The sequence below is a fragment of the Buteo buteo genome, chromosome 2, assembly GCF_964188355.1.
Source record: "Buteo buteo chromosome 2, bButBut1.hap1.1, whole genome shotgun sequence".
Classification (NCBI taxonomy): Eukaryota; Metazoa; Chordata; class Aves; order Accipitriformes; family Accipitridae; genus Buteo; species Buteo buteo.
The window spans coordinates 26343351-26365901 of record NC_134172.1 but is presented as its reverse complement, the minus strand read 5'-3'; the positions used below and the strand labels follow the sequence as shown (position 1 = coordinate 26365901).

At 42.3% G+C, this 22551-nt stretch overlaps 2 protein-coding genes across 9 annotated transcripts in view; one reads left to right on the top strand and one right to left on the bottom strand.

The window, feature by feature from the left end:
• Positions 1–1640: 1640 nt before the first annotated feature.
• On the top strand, positions 1641–14902 carry CYP51A1 (cytochrome P450 family 51 subfamily A member 1). Its single transcript, XM_075049111.1, has 10 exons — positions 1641–1876; positions 2661–2759; positions 3782–3958; positions 9308–9434; positions 10585–10759; positions 10944–11063; positions 11496–11691; positions 11947–12042; positions 12984–13152; positions 13812–14902. The coding sequence occupies exons 1-10, from the start codon at positions 1703–1705 to the stop codon at positions 13988–13990; spliced, it is 1512 nt and encodes a 503-aa protein (XP_074905212.1). The 5' UTR covers positions 1641–1702; the 3' UTR covers positions 13991–14902.
• Positions 14903–15290: 388 nt separating this feature from the next.
• The window catches only part of AKAP9 (A-kinase anchoring protein 9), a 124800-nt gene continuing 117539 nt past the window's right edge, over positions 15291–22551 (bottom strand). For all 8 annotated transcript variants that reach the window (XM_075049036.1, XM_075049064.1, XM_075049054.1 and 5 more), the window contains 8 exons: positions 22331–22439; positions 21298–21483; positions 20537–20737; positions 19904–20136; positions 18835–18920; positions 17919–17994; positions 16533–16672; positions 15291–15874 (listed from right to left, as the gene is read on the bottom strand). In XM_075049036.1, the coding sequence (XP_074905137.1) occupies positions 15831–15874; positions 16533–16672; positions 17919–17994; positions 18835–18920; positions 19904–20136; positions 20537–20737; positions 21298–21483; positions 22331–22439 (1075 nt within the window). In that variant the 3' untranslated portion in view covers positions 15291–15830. The remainder of the gene's footprint in view (positions 15875–16532; positions 16673–17918; positions 17995–18834; positions 18921–19903; positions 20137–20536; positions 20738–21297; positions 21484–22330; positions 22440–22551) is intronic.

Here is a 22551-nt window from a genome sequence, read left to right as displayed (position 1 = left end):
ATTCGTATTTTTATTGGAAAATACCAAATTAGCTTCCACTAGAATCGAAGGTCAGAAGCTTTTATTGTTGGAATAAAATTATGGGATCTTATTTTGCCTGCAGGAAAGTTACCTTTTAAACTTTTTGCAGAAGAGAAAGAGTTGTATCCAAATAAATGCATTGCTTTATTTCTTTATCAGTTAACTAAAATTCCAGAGGAGCAATCTAAACTGGTTTGCCTTGGGGAACTGGACATATCTCACAATGCATTGAATGGAATCCCAGACAGCATAGGGGAACTGGAGTATTTGGTCCATTTAATTGCAAATAATGATATCAGCCAGCTCCCCAAATTTATTACATCACTAAGAAAGCCACAACAGCGTGACCTGAGTGGTATCAGGCATCCAATCCGTTAGCAAAATGTAAGCACTGAACTATTCCCCAAAGAGTATAAATACATCATGAGATTAAAAAGGTGATGGAGCACACAGCCAAGGAAAAGACAGCTTTCCAGTTTTTCACGTCCGCTGCTGTGATCTGCCACGGCTTCTAACCAAGCATCCTCTCTTAAATTTAGTATTTTTAATACAGATTTTTAATAAAATCCGTGAAATCTTTTTAAGCGGCACGATTTTTGCAAGTGAGATCATGAGGCACATAAAGGCCCGGCACGCACAAAGCACGGATCGCTACAGCAGGTGCCGGGCAGGGTCCCGTCGTTGACGAGACCGACATTTTTCTGCCGCAAAGCACACGTGTCTGTGCTCAGCTGCCCACGTGACGCTGCTGGTAGTACAGCCGGTTGTCCAGGGGAGCTCCCGGCGTGGATGACTGTGGGCGGGTTATCTCGGGCAGGCTGTGCCAAATGGATTCTCTGGTATGGGTTATCCTGGGTGGGTCATTCTGGCGTGGGTTCTCCTGCCGGTGTGGCTCACCTGGTGTGAATTATCCAGGGCGGCCTGTCTGGTCAGCTACCCAGGTGGATTACCTGGTGTGGGTTATCCCGGGTGGATTACCTGATCCCGGCGCGAGCTCGCGCCCACGCCTCTCGCTCTCCCCGCCCCCGAGTTCACGACGCGCACCGCCCGGGCAGGCGTGCCTCTCCCCGCAGCGTGCCGCTCGCTCCCCTAGGGCTGTGGCGCCAGGCGGCTGCCGCGGCCCCGCGGGGCCGAGCGGTGCTGCAGAGGAAGGAGGCGGAGGGCAGAGGCCACCGAGCCGCCGGTCAGCGACGGGACCGCGCCGGAGGCTGAGCAACGCCCGAGGCGCCTCGAGACCAGGAGCTCCGGGACGGCCTCGGGCGTTGCCCCTGCGGCAGGCAGCCCCGCGGGGGCGGGGAGCAGCTGCGGGAGGAGGCAGGCGGGGCCGCGCTCCCCCGCTCAGGGGCCGCGCCGGGCGGCCGGGGCTCGGGGCTGCGGCCCGCGGCGACGCTGCCCTCGCCGGCCGGCGAGGCCCCGCGCGGCCACACGGCCGCCGCCCGGACGCGCGAGGCCTCAGCCGGCGGCCAATCAGCGGTCAAGGCCCGGCGCCCCGCCCCCCGCCCGCCCAATGGCGCCCCTCGCAGCCCGGCAGACGCCGTCACCCCGTAGAGCGCGGCCTCCGGTTGGCTCCGGCGCCGGCAATCGTCACATAGGCAGAGATCAGCCCAGCGCAGAGGGGCGTGGCGGTGGCAGGTCCCGCTCCGCGGCGCGGGCGGGCGGGCGGCGGTTCGCAGCCCGGCGGATGGCGGTGGGCGCTGAGGGGACGCTGAGCCTGATGGAGGTCGGCGGATCCCTGCTGGAGCGGGTGGCCGTCGGCAACCCCCTCTCCCTGGTGCTGGCCGCCTCCGCCTTCGCGCTGAGCCTCGGCTACCTGTTCCAGCTGGGTTACCGGCGCCACGTCGGGTCCGAGCAGAAGGTAGGCGCTGGGGGACGCCGCCGGGGAGAGGCGGTGGGCCGGGGCGGGGGAGCCGGAGGCCTCCGCCACCCTCCCGCTGAGGCGGGGGAGAGGGAGGGAGAGGGCGAGGGCCGGGGGGGAGCCGGGCGGCCTCCCTTCAGGGTGCGGGCGGGGAGGCAGCGGTGCGCTCGCCTCTGGCCGGCCCTTCCCGGGGAGCGCCACGGAACGGGCGGTAAAATCCAGGTGTGCGGGAGCAGGCTCTGGCGAGCGAGGGGCCTTCCCGGCAGCCTGCCCAGGGACGGTTTCCAACGGGAACGTTGCACCGGCTCGTCCCTTCGCCCAGCTGGCTGGTACCACGTGAAGCAGAGGCGCCTAGGTGTTGTAGAGGCGAAGGCTGTGCCCCGTGCTGCTTCATCGGTGCAGCTTAAAAGAAGGCTCCCGTGTGTGTATGAAACTTGTTGCTAAAGCGAGGGTCATGCCTTTGGGGGACTGTTTAGCAAATCGTCGACACTGTCTTGTTTCTGACTGCTTTCTTTCCCATTGCAGTAACTTTTTGCTTTGCTTTCAGAGGCATGTTAGCAAGAATCTTAATCGCATTAATTTTGTTTCAGCCAATGCTGCTTTTAAATATGGCTCACTCTTACTCTAAAAAAAAAAAATCAGTTGTCCGAAGTTGGCCTTTTCACAAAAGAGTTTAAACAAAACATGTATAAAGCCTCCTCTGTGTTTAGTTTTTATGTAAATGTTCATGATGTTATTATTCTCTGAAGAAAATCCAATATGCACTTTTCTCTTTCTTCCTCAGAAATACCCACCTTATATTTCATCAAGCATCCCTTTCCTTGGACACGCAATTGCATTTGGAAAAAGTCCCATTGAATTTTTGGAAAATGCTTATGACAGGGTATGTGTTCCCACATGACTTGCTGAGCATATGCTAAAATATTTTTGTGTATCTGTTAAGTTCTCTGTCTGGAACCTGTTTAAAAATAAGTTCATTCTCGTTTACCACCTCAAATGTGGAATGGAGTGTGCAGAGTAGGTGCTGGTTTCTTCTGATCTCTGTATGTACATCACTGTTAGAGAAATGGTGTTTTCTGAGATACCTCTTGTGTTTCAGATTTAAAAAATGTCTGTGTATTTGGGTAATGCTCACAGCTGAATCGCAAGTTAATTAAAAAGCCATTTTCGTGATGTTATTTCTTGTCTTACTTGGGAACTTTTAATCTCACTCTTTACTAATCTGTGACCAGGCTGGAATGTAGCTGACCACCTCTATAGGCAATCATCTGATGAATTTTAAGGCCGTCTCCAATGTTAAAAGGGCTGGTGTATGAAACCTCAGTAGCTTTTATGCTCTAACAGCCCAAAAGAAATTGACTAAGGCAGTAGAGCCTTAATTCCAATGAAATAAGATTTATTGATCTGTTTCACGTTGTCTAAAACTTTTTAGAGTCATAAAGTTAAATCTTAGTTTGGTTAGCTTAGAGAAAGCCAAATTTAGTAGTGGAGGGTCTGCTGGAGATGACCTTTAATCTTTAAAATCTTACATGCTCTTGATTACCAATGCATAACTCCAAATGCAGAATTTTTTGAGACAATGTTTGTAGGTTACTGGAGGCTATATGTGCTGTAATGTCCCCGCTAGATTTTGTAGCATAATTGATCTTTTATTTACATTTTTTGAACTAAATGGTTTTAAAATGTGCAAGATCATGTGTGTTGCTTATAACGTTAGATATCACTAGTAAGTATACTAAGAACAGAATTTAAATGTGGTTTAAAATATTTCTATCTTTATTAAATCTCTAGACATTTCTTAGGAGAGTAAGTGATTTATGGAAGCCTGTACATAAAGAGATAGGGATTTAATGATTTGCATTGTTCTTATTTAAGATAAACTGGTTTTTTTTTTTCCTCTCTCAGTATGGACCTGTGTTCAGTTTCACTATGGTTGGCAAGACATTCACGTATTTACTGGGTAGTGATGCTGCTGCTCTACTCTTCAATAGTAAAAATGAAGATTTGAATGCAGAGGATGTATACTCTCGGTTAACTACACCAGTTTTTGGCAAGGGAGTTGCTTATGATGTCCCTAATACGGTATGTATTTTAAATATAAGATGAGTAGAAAAGTAGTGTAATTTAAATTCTGAGTAGGCAGCCCTGAGCTCTTGGCTCTGCATGATGGTGTTGGTATGCAATTCTGGCATATTGCAGGTAAATTGTCTCAGTTGGATAATCAAGACTGAACATGTTTAGGTTGCTTTATGTACCACCTGGCCATTCATCAGTCTGGATGCTATTTTTTGTTCTTGAAACTATCTAATCCCACCATAGAGGAAAAACTAATAAGTGAGTCTCTTTTTCCTTCCCTTATAGCACGCCACTGACTGCAGCTTACTTTTCCCTTACAAGCAACTTTAGGCCTTCCTTCTGAGAGGGCTTTAAGAGAGATAATTTTTCATTTGTGCCAGGCCAAATCTAGATTAAACAGGAGTATTAATTTGACAATTTCCAGTGCAGGGTTTGTCTTGGTTGGACAAAAGTCCGTCTGTGTATGTTTGCAGAATACAGTCTGCGTGGGTCTGGGAAGCACAGTGGCTGTGTCATGTGGCATTGTTTCTGAGCTAAGCATTGGTTGCTTTCTTGTTTGTGTTGTCTGGCATGGCAGAGTCTTAAACTGCAGAAACCAACTTTTCTGCAGACAGACTTACTCCACTGGGACTCTGTATTCAGTATATGTTGACGTCAACAGCCTGTTGTACAACAGAGTAGTCTGGTGGCAGAAACAGCATTGTGATATATGATATACTTTATTTTTGGATTTTCAGCTTTGACTTAATTTTGTTTGTATAGATGCCAGTCATTTGACCAGTAATAGCTTCTGTGGCCATCAAGACTTTTCCTCCTTAGCATGCCTCTTCATTCTCCCCTGCCAAAAGTACTTGCAGTGATTGTTGCCCTCTTAATTATGTGGCTTAGGGGCAGTAATCACTAGTGTCTTTTCCTTCACACCAGCATTTTGCAGTGACATATGTTGTTCTTATGCCATTCTTTTGGAAATCTCATATACAACTGACTACCAACAACTTGCCACATTGTAAATAAGTAAAGGAGAACTTAGTTTTCTCCTGCTTTGTCAGGAAGTGTTAAATTGTGGATAGACAGCATCACAAAGTTTGGGGGGAGGGTTGTTTGGGTGGTGGGATTTTTTGTGCTTGATGAATTTGCTTAGCTCCTCCCATCCCTTTGTGAATGAAACCAGCAGGACTGCAGCCTGGATAAGAAGTAGGAGATTATTCCTTGTGTCCTAGGAGACCTCTTCCAAAAGTAGGGTCATTCTAACAGACTTGTTTCTACCAGTTCTGACAGTCAAAGGTCTTCCTCAAGAAGTCAGGAATGGAGTTGGGCATCCCTTGTGCAGCTGCTAGAGTGGAGAGGGTACATGATTCTCGGCAATACATCTTTCATGTTCTTCTCTGGTATATACTAGTTGCAGAAAAGTGTCTGTGAATCAGACATAGGCTGCTAAGTTGGCCAGATTTTCACTGTGTTGTGCTTATTCTTTTGATTCTGACTATTGTGGGATGTCTGCTTGAAACCGAAAGGTGCTAGTTTGTCTCTTAGTTCTGTGACAGTTCATCCACTTGTTACAGCTGTCTTGACTTCTGCTTTCACACTTTATAGTTCATGGATGGATTTGAATGTCTGTCTTAATTCAAGAGCTAGTTCTTCGATGAGATCTAATCTCACTCACCCTTCCAGAGTTTTACAGAACTTTCTGTAAGCTCCTTGGAAATGGGCATTTGATACAACTGTGTTCTTCAGGCATACAGGGATGATTAAGGCCTACATCATTGGTCCACCATATACTGTTTTTTTCGGAATTAAGGTCTTTTTCTAGAGTTACCCTAATTTTTTTCCCTAGATTGTGAGTTCTGCTTTAGTCAAGAGATGAATCTTTTCATACTACTCAGCCTTGGCTATCTGTCGAGTCTACTTCATTCATACCTTTGATACTAGAAGGACTTCTTCCTTTTTATCTCTGAACATTCAGGTTCCTCAGAAAATCACCTGGGCTACTGTTTTCCACAGCTAGGAGATGCAGGGATTTTGTTATTGGCATGCGCTGGTTATCTCTAGTTGTGTGTTTCCCTGTATGAATCTAGTGAGGTAGCATGTCCGGTTGTGGCCAGAATGCATTCTGCTAGAGGTGAGCTGGGTTTTTTGCATAGTGCTACCACCATGATTTCATTTCAGACATCTACTGGGAAGGCATTTAGAGAGCCTTTCAAACTTTCATTGGTGTTCTACTGTTGATGGATCATCCAGAACTTTCTTTTGAGACCCCCTTCTCTCTGCTCAAGCTGCTAAGTCTCTATGTCTTAGTCTGACAATGACTTTCAGTCATGTGTTTAGAAGAACCACCCCTTACATTGACTACTTGTTAGAAGGTAACTGATGACTCTTTAAAAGGAGGAAGTTATTTACCAGTAATTCTGGTAATTGTTTGTTAATATGCATAGTTTATATATCAACTCATATTCACTCTGCGTCTCCTCCCTCCAAGCCTCTTGCAGGTAGTTTTGCATTGAGAGGAGCTGAAATGGCAGAGATGTGTTCACTCCTGTGTGCCATTCCTACCTCCATCAAGCTGCAGATGGACTAGCATGTTGCAAGGGAAAATGTGCTTGTCTCTTTGCTCTGTGGCATGTATACCCTCTGATAGACTGCTGGAGTCCCCACTGCATTCTGAAAACAGAAGTTTCTAGGAAGTAACCTTTCTTTTTATGCCTTTTGTTTCGTGAATAACTTCATAGCGCATGCAGAACCCTTGGTGGGAAGACAGTTTTTGGTGTATTACTCATGGTATAGTGCAGATCTATAGGGCTGTATTGGGTTTGTGTGGCAAGGTTTTGTTAGCGGAGGGGTTACGGGGTGGCCTCTGTGAGAAGCTGCTGGAAGCTTCCCCTACATCCAACAGAGCCAATACCAGCTGGTGCTAAGATGGACCCGCTACCGGCCGAGGCTGAGCCCACCAGCGACGGTGGTAGTGCCTCTGGGAGAACGTGTTTAAGAAGGCAAAAAAAGTTGCAGCAGGCACAGAAACAGCAGCCAGAGAGAGAATTGAGAACATGTAAGAGAAACAACCCTGCAGACCCCAAGGTTAGTGAAGAAGGAGGGGGAGGAGGTGCTCCAGGCGCCGGAGCAGAGATTGCCCTGCAGCCCGTGGTGAAGACCCTGGTGAGGCAGGCTGTCCCCCTGCAGCCCAGGGAGGTCCACGGTGGAGCAGATCTCCACCTGCAGCCCATGGAGGACCCCATGCCAGAGCAGGTGGGTGCCCAAAGGAGGCTGTGACTGTGTGGGAATCCCGCACTGGAGCAGGCTCCTGGTATGACCTGTGGATCTGTGGAGGGAAGAGCCCATACTGGAGCAGGTTTTTTGGCAGGACTTGTGACTCCGTGGGGCACCCATGCTGGAGCAGTGTGCTCCTGAAGGACTGCACACCATGGAATGGACCTATGCTGGAGCAGTTTGTGAAGAACTGCAGCCTGTGGGAAGGATCCACACTGGAGAAGTTTGTGGAGGACCATCTCCCATGGGAGGGACCTCATGCTGTAGCAGGGGAAGAGTGTGAGAAGTCCTGCCCCTGAAGAGGATGAAGTGGCAGTGACAACATGTGATAAAATGACTGTAACCCCATTCCCTGTCCCCCTGCGCCGCTGTGGGGGATAGGTAGAGAATTTGGGAGTGAAGTTGTGCCTGGAAAGAAGGGAGGGGTGGAGGGAAGGTGTTTTGAGATTTGGTTTTATTTCTCATTACCCTACTCTGTTTGACTGACAATAAATTAAGTTAATTTTCCCCAAGTGTAGTCTGTTTTGCCCATGACAGTAAATGGTGAGTGATCTCTCCCTGTCCTTATCTTGACCCATGAGCCCATTGTTATATTTTCTCTCCCCTGTCCAGCTGAGGCGGGGCGGGGGGAGTGATAGAACGGCTTTGGTGGGTACCTGGCATCCAGCTAGGGTTAACCCACCACAAGGGCAGATGCCCTAATTCATAATAGGGGCTGGTTTAGGGTGGTTTCGAGGATTCCCAAGAAGGCGAACACACACATACGACTATAAGGGAAAAAGCAAGCATTTATTAACTACAGACATGCGTTATGCTAAGGGTATCTTGTAAAGCAAATTAACATACTGACCCGAGGACTGTGAGGAAGATGGACCATCCGTACATTCTTGTGCTGTCTTGCGCCGTGAGCTCAGCCCAGCAATCAGTAGGTGCCAGCTTTATGTGGGCGTCCCCATGGAGGCAACGGTGGCCTTGCTATACACCAGCCCAATGCTCTTTGCGAAATCCCGGTATTTATACATTTGCAGAGGAACGGCTTTTGGCACATATGGCCAGCGGGTGCCAAAACACGCCTCGGTTGCAACATAGGGAGCCTATGACGCATGCGCTCGGTGGCCAGGCGTGCTGCACAAGCCATAGCCATCCTGTCTGTTGGTTCATGGGCTTTGTACAGGCGGCATATTGTCATAATCCAGCAGTCATGTGCTGACCATGCTCACAGCTGTACCACGCAACAGCCCGCTGCATGTCCTCCCCCAGTATTGCTAAGCTATCTTATCTCTGTGGTCAGCATTCCAAGCAATGGGCAAAAAAACCATTTGTTTTCTGTGCTGACTCTGTTTTTTTCGGCTATCTACTTCTCCCCCAGTCTTCATCCACGGACCAAAATTCCACCTTTTAACTCTCCGTATACAAGGGTTTAAAAATTCATTGAATAATTTTGAGTAGATGTCCTGTCAATCCATTGAATGGTTCTCATCTAATAATGGGCTTTTTACCAGTAGGTTTGTTAGCTATGAGTCTGTACAAAGAAAAAGAGGAAGAGGTGAGAAGGTTGTGAAGCTCACCATTTTCCTAGGAAGCAGTTTGCTTCCTGCTTCTGTGTGTGACTTCCTGGGCAGTGAGATCAGACGGCCTTGTAAAAGAAAGGTGCATCTCTAGACCAGGGGTAAGGTATTACTGCATGAGAGAAGACAGATGCTCTGGGGAAGAGAAAGCAAGGAGGCCACATAACAAGGAACACAGACTGAATGCAGACTTCGCAAGGACAGGTCTGATTACATTTGTGATTATGGATCTAAAGTGCGTTCCATATTTCAGTCTTGAATGCTTCTTCTATCTTCAGGGATAAAGTTTAACAAAGGTATTAAAATTACTTTCTGTTTTTGGTACTGTAGCTCCCTTGAGCTAGTATTTTACTTGGATATTCAAAATGGAATATTATCTATTATTTAAATTCAAGTATCTCTACAATCCTAATCATAATTTCTTTTTACTTCTGTATGTTCTTGTAGTATAAATGATAGTAAGTTGTTAATTACATTAATGTGGTGATTCTTGTGCTGATTGCTTTTTCTGTCTTGGTTCCTCTAGGTGTTTTTGGAACAGAAGAAGATGCTCAAAACGGGGCTAAATATTGCCCAGTTTAAACAGCATGTATCTGTGATTGAGGAAGAAACAAAGGAGTATTTCAAAGCATGGGGAGAGAGTGGAGAAAAAAGTAAGCAAGCCCAGATGCATTTTTCCTCAGATTTTCTGGGAAGGAATTAAGGCCAATGCAGTATGTTTTTGTAAATAATTTACTGCGGTATTAAAGAAATGAAAAATGACATAGGTATAACTGATGTACAAAACATCAGAAGAAACATGCAAAATACAGATTTTATTTAATCAAGTTTAAGGCTATTGGAGAATAAAGCTGCTCAGAAAATCATTGACAAGGAGTAAAGGACTATCTTTTTGTTTCTCAGTCAGCTAATAGAGAGTGTACCTGTTGCCTGGCTGAATCATGCTCGTTTTGCATGAGATGAGTCGGCTCAGTGTAACCACCTCTTAATCCCTAGGAAAAGATACTGCTCTGGCTTCCCAGAGCCTGTCAGAGATCTTAGCTCAGAGAACTTCTGCACTGGAGAACTGCATCCTTGAAGCTGATAAGGTTAGGTTAGTGATCTAAGTGGAATTATTTTATTTCCCACCTGTCTTTCCCAGCTAGCCTGCTAGACATAGCCCATCACTATTGTTGCAAGCCCACAGTGGCATAACAGTGTCAGAAATACTGTTTATTTAAACATATATATTTATGTTATAAAAATATATAGTATTCATATAATATATAATACTTTCGTGTAAAATATACAATATAAATTGTATTAATGATTACATAATTTATATATTCTATAATTAAAATAAAATTATATATTATATTAAATGTATAAGTACTATTATAAAATAATTCATTGAGCAGCAAAACTAACTGGTTTCCCATGGATTTGGATTTCAAGATTAAGTTTTTGTATGACTTCTTTTGTATTTATTAAGGATTGAGCTTGTGCTGCATGCCTTACTTTGGAAGGATTACTAGCTCCTAGAAAAATTTATAGAAAAAAAAAATACCTTAGAAAAAAGTTGTTGAAATCAGCCATCTAATTAAAAAGTTGTTTGAAGAGAGACCTGATAAGACATGCAGAAATCTAAGATTAGATGCTTCATTCTCCCAGTAAAACAATCTAAAACTCTACTTAAAATTATTAATCTGTGTCCAGTTAGCTACTTATTTTTCTCTTCTTCAAAATAAAAATTAGAATAACCTGTAAAACATAACATCTTGCCTGAAATGCATCTTCAGTAATATTTTTCAAATCTTTCCTTAGACCTGTTTGAAGCCCTTTCAGAACTTATCATTTTGACAGCAAGTCATTGCTTACATGGGAAAGAAATAAGAAGCTTACTGAATGAGAAGGTGGCTCAGCTGTATGCCGATTTGGATGGGGGTTTTACTCATGCTGCCTGGCTTCTGCCAGGTTGGCTACCTCTGCCCAGCTTCAGGTACCAGAAATAACAGATGAAGCAACTAAAGCATTTTATCTAAACATCTTTATTGTTTGGGTTTTGTTGTTTTTTTCCCCCCATGTCTTGTTTGTTAGCTATTCTAGACATCCCAATAAATCCTCATAAGCATTTTATGTGTTACTTAGTATAAAGTTGCTAATGGAAGTGTTTTGAATTGCAGACGTCGAGACCGAGCACACAAAGAAATAAAGAATATTTTCTACAAGGTTATCCAGAAACGTCGGAAGTCTGATGAAAAGGAGCATGACATGCTCCAAACTCTACTTGATGCTTCATACAAGTAAGCCAAGGGTTTGAAGACTTGTCATTTATAGATGTTTTACTTTAGCTTTGAGCTCTTCAGTTAAAACTATCTACAAAATATAAGAAATACTCTCTCATGTTCTGAATTTTGTTGCCAGCAATTGGTCCTAGCCTGTATTCTTAAAAACTATACTTGTAAATGGTTATTCAGATTTCCGAGATTTTCATCAGTGTTCCCAAGGTTTCTTCCTTTCTCTTTGCTGGCTCTTCAGTAATGATTTTCTTTAAGGCTCCTAGAGAGTGTCTCTCCCTCTGTTCTCCCTTCTCCCTGTCCCTAGATCTTTCACTGCTCCATTTAGGGTAGGCAACAAAAGAGAAGGAGAAGGAAGTACATTAGAAGAAATTGTAAATGCTACTGTAACTGGAAAACTGATCAAATGAAGCTCTAACATAACACCCTTCAACCTAGGGATGGCCGTCTGCTGACAGATGATGAAATTGCTGGAATGCTTATTGGGTTGCTGCTAGCGGGGCAGCACACATCCTCCACCACCAGTGCTTGGCTTGGCTTCTTCATAGCCAGAGACAAATCAATACAGGACCAGTGCTATGCGGAACAAAAAGCAGTTTGTGGGGATGACTTGCCACCATTAACTTATGACCAGGTTTGTATGTTACATATTCCCACTGGGTATTTTTGTACTTTTAGATGCTTATTAAAACAAACAAACAAACCACAAAACAACAAACAAATGTGAAATATAGTCATATGCTTCATGTTAGAATCATAATCTGGCATAGTCACTCTTGTGATGAAGTACATGTAAATATGAGCTGCTTACTGTTGTTTTTTTTAAAATTTTGTTTGTCTCAAATAAATTCAGGTATATTTTGATACATCATTTTCCCTGTATTTTCAGCTCAAGGATCTTAGTTTGCTGGATCGCTGTCTAAAAGAAACTTTAAGGCTTAGACCTCCCATAATGACCATGATGAGAATGGCCAGAACTCCCCAGGCGAGTACACTTTTTGGAGCTAACTTCACTTCAGCAGAACAGGGCTGGAAAAGGCCGGGCAGGGGGTGTCCTGGTTGGCAGAAGGAAAACAAGAGTGAGCAGTGTTTGCTGGCAGGGATAAAAGCTGATAGCAGCCTGGGTTACACCAGTGAGAGTGTAGCTGGTGTTGATTCAGGAAAGCAATTTATACCTTGAACTTGGAAGTTGTTACCTTCATGTGGAATTATTTGTGTCCACTTTTGGACCCCTCTGGCCCCCAGCAATCGAGATGTTGATGAAGTGAAGCAAGCAGAGGGCCACCAAGATGGCAGGGGGTTGCATCACTTGTCACGTGAGGAGAGGCTGAGGGAACAGGGTTTGTTCAGCCTGGAAAAGGGAGGGCTCTGAGGGGACCTAGTAACAGCCACATGCAGTCTTATTCAGCAACACTGACCCTTTGTTTTAGCTATCAGTCTCACTTGAGCTTAGTTTGGTGCTACCATTTAAAGATATTTTTTGTTTGCCAGGTATTTTTTAAAAAAAATCTATCTAGCTAGCTGTCTTGGAAAAATTTGGCTTGCACTTAATACAATAAAGCTAGGTATATCTGAAAGAAAACTTGCTGTTTGTACAAAGAGAATGTCAAGTAAGTCAATTTTTTGCACAGATGTCCCTCCCATGACAAGTGCTTTCTATAAGTTTTAAGTTCATTCACTTTTTTAAAAACTCTTTCTGTAGAATTGCTAGCCTTGTTAAAGCAGCTGAAAGGTTCCTGCAACTACTTGAACATTGCGCCCTTTACAAGTAAAACAATAAAGTATTAGGCCCTGTTAATTTTAAACAAGCGTAGCCAAAATCTCCTTTGAAATTCAAGCCTCACAATGTATCACTTCAGGTAACATTTTAAAAAGACAAATGGAGAAATTTTGTGATGTGTGGGGGTCTTGTCTCTTCTCTTGTAGACTGTTGCTGGATATAACATTCCCCCCGGCCATCAGGTCTGTGTATCTCCCACTGTTAACCACAGACTCAGGGACTCCTGGAAAGATGCTCTAGACTTCAAGCCTGACCGGTATCTCCAAGATAACCCAGCAGCTGGAGAGAAATTTGCATATGTTCCATTTGGCGCTGGTGAGTAAGAAAACACACCACCTTACTAAAGTGGCTCACACTGGTCATCTTGTACAGCACCTCCCCATGCTGTAGTGTCTGAGGATGTATTTTTTAACTTCTGTTGCTGCCTAAAAGTCTTCTTACTGTGAAAGTGCTGTTAAAAGAATGAAGTCAATAGTTTTGTGTTAGTAGTACCTGTGTATAATTCAGAGTAGCAATCAAAACAAATCTTGAGGTTAGCATGGGTGATATTTGACTCAATTCTTTTCAAGGCAAGGTAAAAACCTGGTACTACAAAGTCAGTTTAAGGCAGAGCAAAAATCTGCATAGAGTTGTAACTGCCAAAACACTTTGCATATACCACTGCAGTAGGGCTAGGGTTGGTATCTTTTCTCAGTGTTGTAAACGCTTCTTTGGTGATTCATACATTAATGCTTTCTGGACAACAAAACAACACAATCTCATTCAAATTACTTCGTCTGTTTTATGCAGTGACAGCTTATAAAAAGATGATGTTGAGGGAGTTCCATAATGGTGTATATGCAGCATCAGAGCCCCACGTTGTTTAGAAAGGAAAGAAGCAATTACTGTCTGCATAAAACTTTAAAAGTTAGCTTGTTTTCAAAAGGGACTTACTAACTAAGTATTCTAACTGCTTTTTATGGTTTTCCTTGTAGGCCGTCATCGCTGCATTGGAGAAAACTTTGCTTATGTTCAGATTAAGACTATTTGGTCTACTTTGCTTCGTTTGTATGAATTTGATCTCATCAATGACTATTTTCCGACTATAAATTACACAACTATGATACACACACCTAATAACCCCATTATCAGATATAAAAGGAGGTCACTGTAAATTTTGGAGCTAAATAAGTAAGGTTTTAAGTTGTGTAAACTAACAGACTTTTGAATAAAATTGTGACAAAACAAGTGGCAAATGGAAACTCCTGCATCTACTGTTAGGAAAGCAACAATAATCTACCACATGCAAAGTCTTTGCATCTATTTTGTTTGTTTGCCCACACCATTTAATGCTGCTGTGTATAACTGCTTGTTCTACAACTTTCTCATTGCATTTTTAAAAGAAAAAGTTTTTTTTCAATTGGTGTAACACTGTTAAGGTGAAGAAACAAGTCATTTCTATAAACGGAACTCTTTGCTTTTGAAAAATAATTGAAGATTACTTTTCCCCAGATAATATGGCATGAGACTGTGTACTGTACCTCTGTATCCAACTACAGTAAATCGGCCAGGGAACAAGTCACAGAAGGGGAAGGTACTTGGTGGTGCTCTACTTCTGATACCTGTGATTCTGTTCCAAGCAAACTAGGTACAGTCTCAGCTGATTCTTGGAAGTGCCCACATACATACTTATTTAAAAGACGTTACTGTACAGCTGAGTAGTAGGCACACTACAAAATGTCCACAGCGAAGTCTTTCTGGGAATAAATGATTTCAATGTCTAACTTGAAGCAGTTGTAAAATGCTTTGGTTCAGAAAGCAATGACCGATTTTCTAAAAATTTCTGAAAGTAGTGATCTCTAAAAGCTTGATGTAAGTGTGAAATTAACAATATGATGATACAAACACTAATTTTGTAAATAACATGTTTGTGTATAAAATGGTCACAAACTAAGTGAAATAGCTGAATGTTGTCCCCCTTTGTACTGACTCATGCAGGATTGTTAAATGGTGTTTGGTTCAAGAGTGGTGATAAATGGTAATGAGCTCTGGCTCATAGGAACTTTGAATTAAATTTATAAACAAACCTCTTGTGGAAGTTTTCTGTACCCTGTCAATTCTGAAAAGCTTTTGTAAGTAAATTTGTAAGAAAATTTAAGGATGAAGTCAATCATGCAAAGAGCTCCCCCCTTCATCAGTGCTCACCATAGCAAGGGCTTTGCCCCAGCCTTCATGTTCTAAACTCAGGTGTAACTGTTATAAAACCTTGTGTTTGTATCAGTCACAGCAACTGAGGGAGTGCAGTATCTTCCCATCCAGCCCTGTCAGATGTGACCAGGGTCTTCAGAAACCAAGCTTGTACCTGTCCACTCTTCTTGGCAGTAGCAGTATTTTGGAATCTGTAAAAAGTAAAGCTGTAGCCACCGTGAGTAGGAGGAGCACAGTGTGAATAAGGGAGGGGTTCCTGAACACAGTTAAAAGCATGAAGTCATCTTTATTTCAGTACTTTGACAAAATACCCATAAAATTCAAAACTTCTACCATTACAAAAATAGGTCTCTACAAGTGATATTCTGTCTGCACTGCCCATAGCAAATATTACGAGTCATGTAACTTCAGTAGCCTTGCCAGAAAAAGTGCAAGTAAACTTAGCTGAATGTAGCTCAATTTCATTAATACACAAGTTTCATCTTCACACCCTTTTGATAAATACAGACTTCATAAGTTAATCATTTAAATTAGCATTCCACAAATATACATGTAATTTAATGGTGGGGTGGGTTTCTTTGTTTTTGGGTTTTGTTTTTTTTTTTTTTTTCATGAACACAAAGTGTCTATATACATAAATCCCAGTCTGTGTGGGTGTGCCAGGATGGAACTGTAGACAGTTGTCTAGCTGTGTTTGTATTGGTCCCACAATATACACATTATACAAAAGCACAGAAAGAGCACAGATTTACAGAAGGCAATCCATTAACATCACTGCCGGTGATGGAGATGTTGAAAGGGTATTATTATCTTCTCATACCCGCGTGCAACTGAGTGTATGAAGTCGAACCTGTAAGAGGGAGAAAGATCTTCATCAAGATTACTTGGAATAAGTAGATGAGGATTCACCAATGACATGTTATTTAGATGAATAAGTGCAAAAGATTTTACATGGGAAATTTTTTAAGAAAACTTCCTCAAATGATGCATTTTATGCTGAAGTAAGACTTTGACACAGTAACTGCAAAAATCAAGTTTGATAAATTACATCCCATTGATTTGACAATTTTCTTGACATATTCATATTCCTTTTACAGCACAAAATTACCATCATCTATGGGACAAAAAGGCTGTAACTTCTGTAATCAAAGTGGGAGGAGAAGAAATTCCCCTTGTACTCCCACTCCTCAGTCTTTTGGGTACATTTTCCCCCATCTAGCTTAAATCTTAATAAGATGCCAACTGAATCCTTGCTGCATATTCATTAGAGATCACAGAAAGTTAAAGTGTTGCCAATAAACTCAAAATCTAGAATTAAAGCACACTCATATGTCTCCCTTCAAAGAATTTAACAATTTTATTTTTAATAAGCTTTTTGCTACAGCTCAGAATATGCCTAAAATCAAAGACGTTTATTACGCATCTCAGAGAACCAGCACATGCTTTCTAACTTGGAACTGTGCCTTGTGCTACCCAGGAGCCACGGGGAGGACTGCCTGAGCCCTTACCAGACTGCACACTGCCAAGCCGCCTTTGTAGTGCCTCCAGCCGATTGATGTAATCTGTTAAAGCTCTTTCAGGATCATAGTTCTGCAGCTGAGAACAGGTGAAAGAGACTGGGTTTAAATCAGCATGCATTCCGTGGAACCTAGGGGCAGAAGAACACATGTTTTTAAAAAGTGAAATTTTAAATAAAACAGAAGTATCAGCAGACACGGCAAAATACTGTAAGTAGGAATACCTTACTGACTGCACGTCCCTTACTTTACCCATGTGGTAGCCAGCACATCATACCCATTTAACCTCCCTGCCATTTATGGCCCAAGCCATCATACTGCCTTCCCCAGAGAAACCACTTTTCCCAGCTGCCTTTTCTTTCTGCTGATTTGTTTTAACCTGATTAGTTGCTGCATTTCTTTGGGACAAAGACCGACCAGCAAATTCCTACTGAGGCTGTAGCAGAAGCTGTGGCATATTCAAGTTTGCTTTTCTATTAAGAAGCTTGCGTGAACAAGGACACAGCCATCTTCACAGGATTCTGTCTCTTCGTTACTTTCTGTAAGTTAAAGTCCAGTCTCTCTTTGTTACTTTCTGTAAGTTAAAGTCCAAAGTGGCTAAAATAGATTAAACATTTTCTCCACGTAAACTGTTACTGTTGCCACAAACTAAGACTACAAATGTTGAGGTGGTTTATATAAAAATGAAGAACCAAAATGGCTAGAATCTGATATTCAATAAAGATCCAACAACTTCGTATAAACTCATCAAAGCCTGATGGCGCTCATAAAAATGCTGCCTTTGACAAAAAATACCTGGTTTCGGTGGCATCCGATTCCCTGATGCCTCTGGTATCACAGCTCAGTACAGCCAACCAGAAGGGATTAATCAAGAGCAAGCAGCGGAGCTACCAAGCAGCTTCCACCCACTCTCTGGCCATGAGGCCGCAGTAACCAGATGACTCTCCCCAGCCCCAGCGAGCGGCCCTGCTTCTCCCTTCCTTCGGCGGAGGGCACCTGAGGCAGCTCCTCCCTGCACCACACCCCGCTGCCAGCCAGAAAGGTGGGCAGGCAGCGGTGGTTTGCTTGGTCACAAAGCCCAGGCTCTACAGACGTAGGTAAATGTTGCTCCCCCCAGCCATCTACCACCAGTTCCAAGAACATGATGTGAATCAGGCAGCAGAAGTCTGCAAGCTTTGGCCTTGATCGAGTGATGAGTAAATGCACACTGAAGCCAAAAAAAGCTAAAAATCTTACAGGATCAAAGATTACAAACCTTAGCAGTAGGCACTGATGCATTCATTTAGTTAAACAGTGTTCTGACAGAGAATGATAATCTAAAATGAGACATACTTATGCTGAAAGTTTACAGGAGGTCTAGGAGACTCTATGTCTGACCTGGATCTACAGGAATGCCTTTGTTCTCCATAGAGATCCATGCCACCAGAGAATGAATCAGGCCGTAATTCATTACCTAGAAATATAAAAAGCAATGTCTTGAAAACTAAAAAGAAAAAAAAAAAAAGAAAAAAAAAAAAAGTAACACCTTTTGCACTTTCCTGGGAATCTCAAATGTGAGTTTTCTGTTTGCATACCACAAAAATGGTGTTCAACAAACGTAAACCACTTTCAGACTGCTTCAGAGAAAACCAGAGGTGAAATCCTGGCCTCACTGATGTTCATGAGAAAACTTTCACAGACTGAGTAGGACAGAGTTTTAGTGCAGACCTAGATAGCCAGGAATTAATAAAGAAGCTTCTGATTCTCCTTAGGCTCCCACCAAAAAGCAAACAGAAAACCGGATTTCCCAAACTTTAAGCTATAACAAAAGAATGACAGGCCTTTGTTCTGAGGAAAAGGCCAGGGAGGGCTGGTCAATAAATAGGCTCTGTCACCACTGTGGGGTCCTGTAGTTACCACGGTTCCTCTGTCCGTCCCTGTCCTAAGCATCCTCTCTCGGAGCTGGGGGTGCAGGTCTCTTAAGAGAAACCCAATGATGCAGATAAAATTGTTTTTACAAACACACTCCATAGGGAAAGTTGTGATATTTTTTTAAATCCCATCCACAATGGAGCAAAACAAGATTGAAGAGAAAGCAAATAGATTAGTGTCTGTGCTGAGCATGAAAACTATCAGAAACCTGAGAAATACGTTAATCCAAGCAATTATAGCAAAAAGGAAGGGGGAACAGCACCCCATTCAGAACCCCCCATTCATTCCACATGAGGAAAATACAAAAAAAAAGCCACTTCCATTAAGCAGTGGTGTGACTTATGAATACCATTTTTTCAGTCATTACTGGACTACGATTTACCTGTGTTCTGGCTAAAGACATCCCTATTGATACTTAGTATACCAGAACCTGTAACTCTGTGCCATCGACGAACCAGGAACTTCATTCTGCATTTCAAATAAAACAAAACAAAACAAAAAAACTTTAGGATAAATGAAATAGTCTGCTAAAAATAATCTTGCTTGTTGTATTCTAGAAGGCATAAGAATTTCTTGAACACCAAGTAAAATTAATGGATGGGCATCTAAAAACTGAAGATCAAGTAGAAAACATCTTTATACACATCCCTAAGAAAAACATCTTTTGGCCAAATCTGCTTTCAGCTTCACTTCTGCAATTCCAGTGATTCCAGAGGTGCTGCATAAGTCCAAATGGACAGCAAATGGCTCAAGCAGCTAAGCAACAGGGCATCAGCATTTTAAAATCATGCTAAATACACTTTTTGCCCTATCACATCCCCAAAATTGTGACTACAGAGCGCTACGAGTAAAAGCCTCACTTACAACAGGTACATGAATAGTTCCTTGAATTTATACTACACACAAGGCTCAGACCAACAGCAAGCAGAAGTGCTTGGGGGTTCAAACCTTTGAGAAGGTTTGCTAGCAACATGGCAGTACTATGCAGTAGTAACCTTCACTACTTCTTCTTCTATTCCTATTCATCCTCAGTCTGAGACCTAAAGTCTTGTTAATTCAAAGGACTACCTAGACAGATAAAATTAGTTCATAAATCTGTATTATACTTATGCATAAGAATTTAACCTTTAAAGGAAATTAAGTTGCAGAAAATACCTTTGTAGGTAAGTGCATACCCTAGAATTGCTAATAATTTTTTTCCTAATATTATGACTTTATGCAATACACTCCATCTTTGATTATCAAATATTGCTTATTCCTGTTACAGATTTTTCGTATGCTCTGCTCACCTTGTCACCCTACACAGTATCTACTATATTCATGACTACCAAAAATGTGTAATTTCAACAGGATAGAACATGACAAGTTCTAGATTCCACTAGAGAGCTAGAAAAGTATATATTAAACTGCACAGTCATATCTGTTAGAAATCGAACTTCATCCAAGCTTACCTTGAAATTGCGATGGACACTCTGACTGCAGAGCGAAATCTTGTAAAACCCTTAGAATGATGTGTGATGATTTCGAGGTCTGTGTAGGAAGGCTGTCCACCCATTCGTGCAATGAGGGCCAGCGTGGCTTCCTCACACTCCTGGAATCCGCCTAGTAACAGCAGCAAATATTTTTTCTGATATATGAGAGCTTTCCGAAAGCTCTCTGCTCGTAGGTATTTGCCATAAATTCTCTAGAACAAGGAGAAAAAAAAAAAAGGCCCCATAAGCTCCAAGAATGATTACAGTTCTAAGACTTTTGACATCATTACCCCTACAGCATTTCTGTGATTATTCATTTCTCGCTATCATGGAGAAGACTGCACTACTGCTCACACTTGTTGAATGTAGCTTCATAATATGAGGATCACCAGAGCAGCAGAAAAAGAGAGCACACACAGAAGGACAACATAGATGCTTACATATCATTCTTGGGGAGAAAAACTAAGGGTCAGTTATCTGAGGATGAAAATTTTAAAACTGAATTAATACCTGTTTACTTAGAATAAGCAGAGTGAACACAATGAAAAATAGGCCCAAATCAAAATGAAAAAAGCGGCTGTAGTTAGTATGCGGGCAACAAATTCTTCCTACCCTTAAAACAGCATTTTCAGAATCTGATCCCAGTTCTCTGAGGAAAGCTTCACTCCTGAGCTCTGCTCTCAGCTTGGAGAGCTCCGCATCAGCTTTTTTCAAAGATTTCTGCAGTGACAGCTTTTCTCTGTTCCAAATTTCCTTCTCAGAGGCAACCAGAGTATCGATATTAACTCCAACATCCGATGAGAGTCTAGAAGACTGAAGACAAAAGAAATTGAATTTGAACCACAGAGGCTGGAAAAGCTTGAGCTGTGACATTCTAGTCATTGGTTTGGTGGAGAGCTCATAAAATTAATGAGAGAAGACCTACCCCCTGATTGGATTTGAGGCCACCTTTGCATCCTAACACCTCAGCAGCAGTGAGTTTAGGACCCTGATAAACGTCCTAAAAAATATAGCTTCTCCAAAAAAATCCCCCTCGTTAGATCATACTAGCTTCATGATCTTGAAGCTATCTGGATCTATTCGCTACTCATCACAGTGACAAGATACCAATCAAAAAGAGAAGCACATGGAATTTAAAAAAATAGAGCAGTTAACAAAAAGAAGCTGGGTAAAATCACAAAGTTTACTGCAAACAGAGTGAGACGAGATCTACTGACCACAGGATAAGAATAACTCACACCCATTTCTTCACTCTGCAGAGGGAAGCCAAGAAAGCCAGACAGCTTGATGACTCCCACTTAGGGGACTAGGACAAAGAATGATGCTTCTATGCCTATATATACATCATTATATCAGCACCACTAAAGACATACATAGTCTCCAGAAGGTTGTCTGTGCTGGTATCTTCTCAGTTCTTCCTCCAGTTTCATAACAGCATTCCTCAAATTATTCTTTTCTTCACTCAGTCTGCTGACAAAGCCTGTCAGCTCAGCATTTTGCCTCAGCAGCCTCTCAGTCAGTGAGCTAGATGGAGTCCCTGGTGGTAGCACTAGCTTCAGCTAGAAGGAAGAAAGAAAACCAAACCAACTTCTATTAGATCCAACTTGAAAATAACTGGCTTACAGTGAAAAACTTTTGTAGATAATGACAATAACTTTGTAATAACATATATAAAGAAAACATAAGTGTACATGTAAACTATAGATCAATGTGACTTTCTCTTCTATGCTTACCTTGTAAATCACAGCAGAATATTTCCATGCAAGCTCAACTGTACCAGACAACAATTCGCAAAGCTTTACTACTATGTTTAGATTTATCTAACTTAGAAGAAAAGAAAAGCCTCAAAGCTTTTTTCAAGTCATGTTGAAAACACTTGCTTAAAATGCAGGTAAGGACCTAGCCAAGCTCAGTTAAAATCAAATATTGCCAAATGCTTTGTATCTCATTTCATTTTTTGCACAGGTGCACACTACTTGACTGCCTTTCCTTTGGTAAATACAGCGCAGTTTAAGTAAATATGTTGCATCAACACAATATGGTAAATATTGAATGTTGATTTTAATATTGGGAAGTACTGAGGAAAGTTTCCCCTCAGTTACAGAAATACTACTGAACAGAAAATATCTTTTCTTAAAGAAAAAGCCATGCGATTCAAAAATTTATAATTAAACTGGAAAAATTTTTATTTGAAAGTTGAAAATTCACTTTTAAGGTGACTAAAATTGAAAAAATAAAAGGAAAGGGGTTTTTACACTTCAACTCCAAATCAGCACACTCACTGGAGCAGATTTTCCTCTAGAAAGTACAGACCTGGATAAGACAGACTTAACAACTCCTTGCTGGTTTCCGCTCACAGCTCATCATCCAAACTCTCCCACCAAAGTTACAATATTGCACTCTCACCTCTTCCAGATAGGACAATCCAGGCAGTTTTTGCAGCTCTGAAATAACTTCTTCAATAGCATTTTGTATTGCAATGAAGTCTTGATCATCTGCTGTTTCAAACTGTAATCTGAAACAAAAGCGACAGTTTCAGCAGCAGGTATAGTCTGGCACCACGAGCCAGCCTGACAGGACTTTCCATCGATCCACGCACACTGGGACTTCAGCATATCGATCCACAC

Coding starts and splice junctions, on each gene's coding strand:
- CYP51A1 (XM_075049111.1), top strand. CDS start 1,703: ATGGCGGTGGGCGCTGAGGGGACGCTGAGCCTGATGGAGGTCGGCGGA. Junction 9,435..10,584: donor GGGAGAGAGTGGAGAAAAAA/GTAAGCAAGCCC, acceptor ATCTTTCCTTAG/ACCTGTTTGAAGCCCTTTCA. Junction 13,153..13,811: donor ATATGTTCCATTTGGCGCTG/GTGAGTAAGAAA, acceptor TTTTCCTTGTAG/GCCGTCATCGCTGCATTGGA.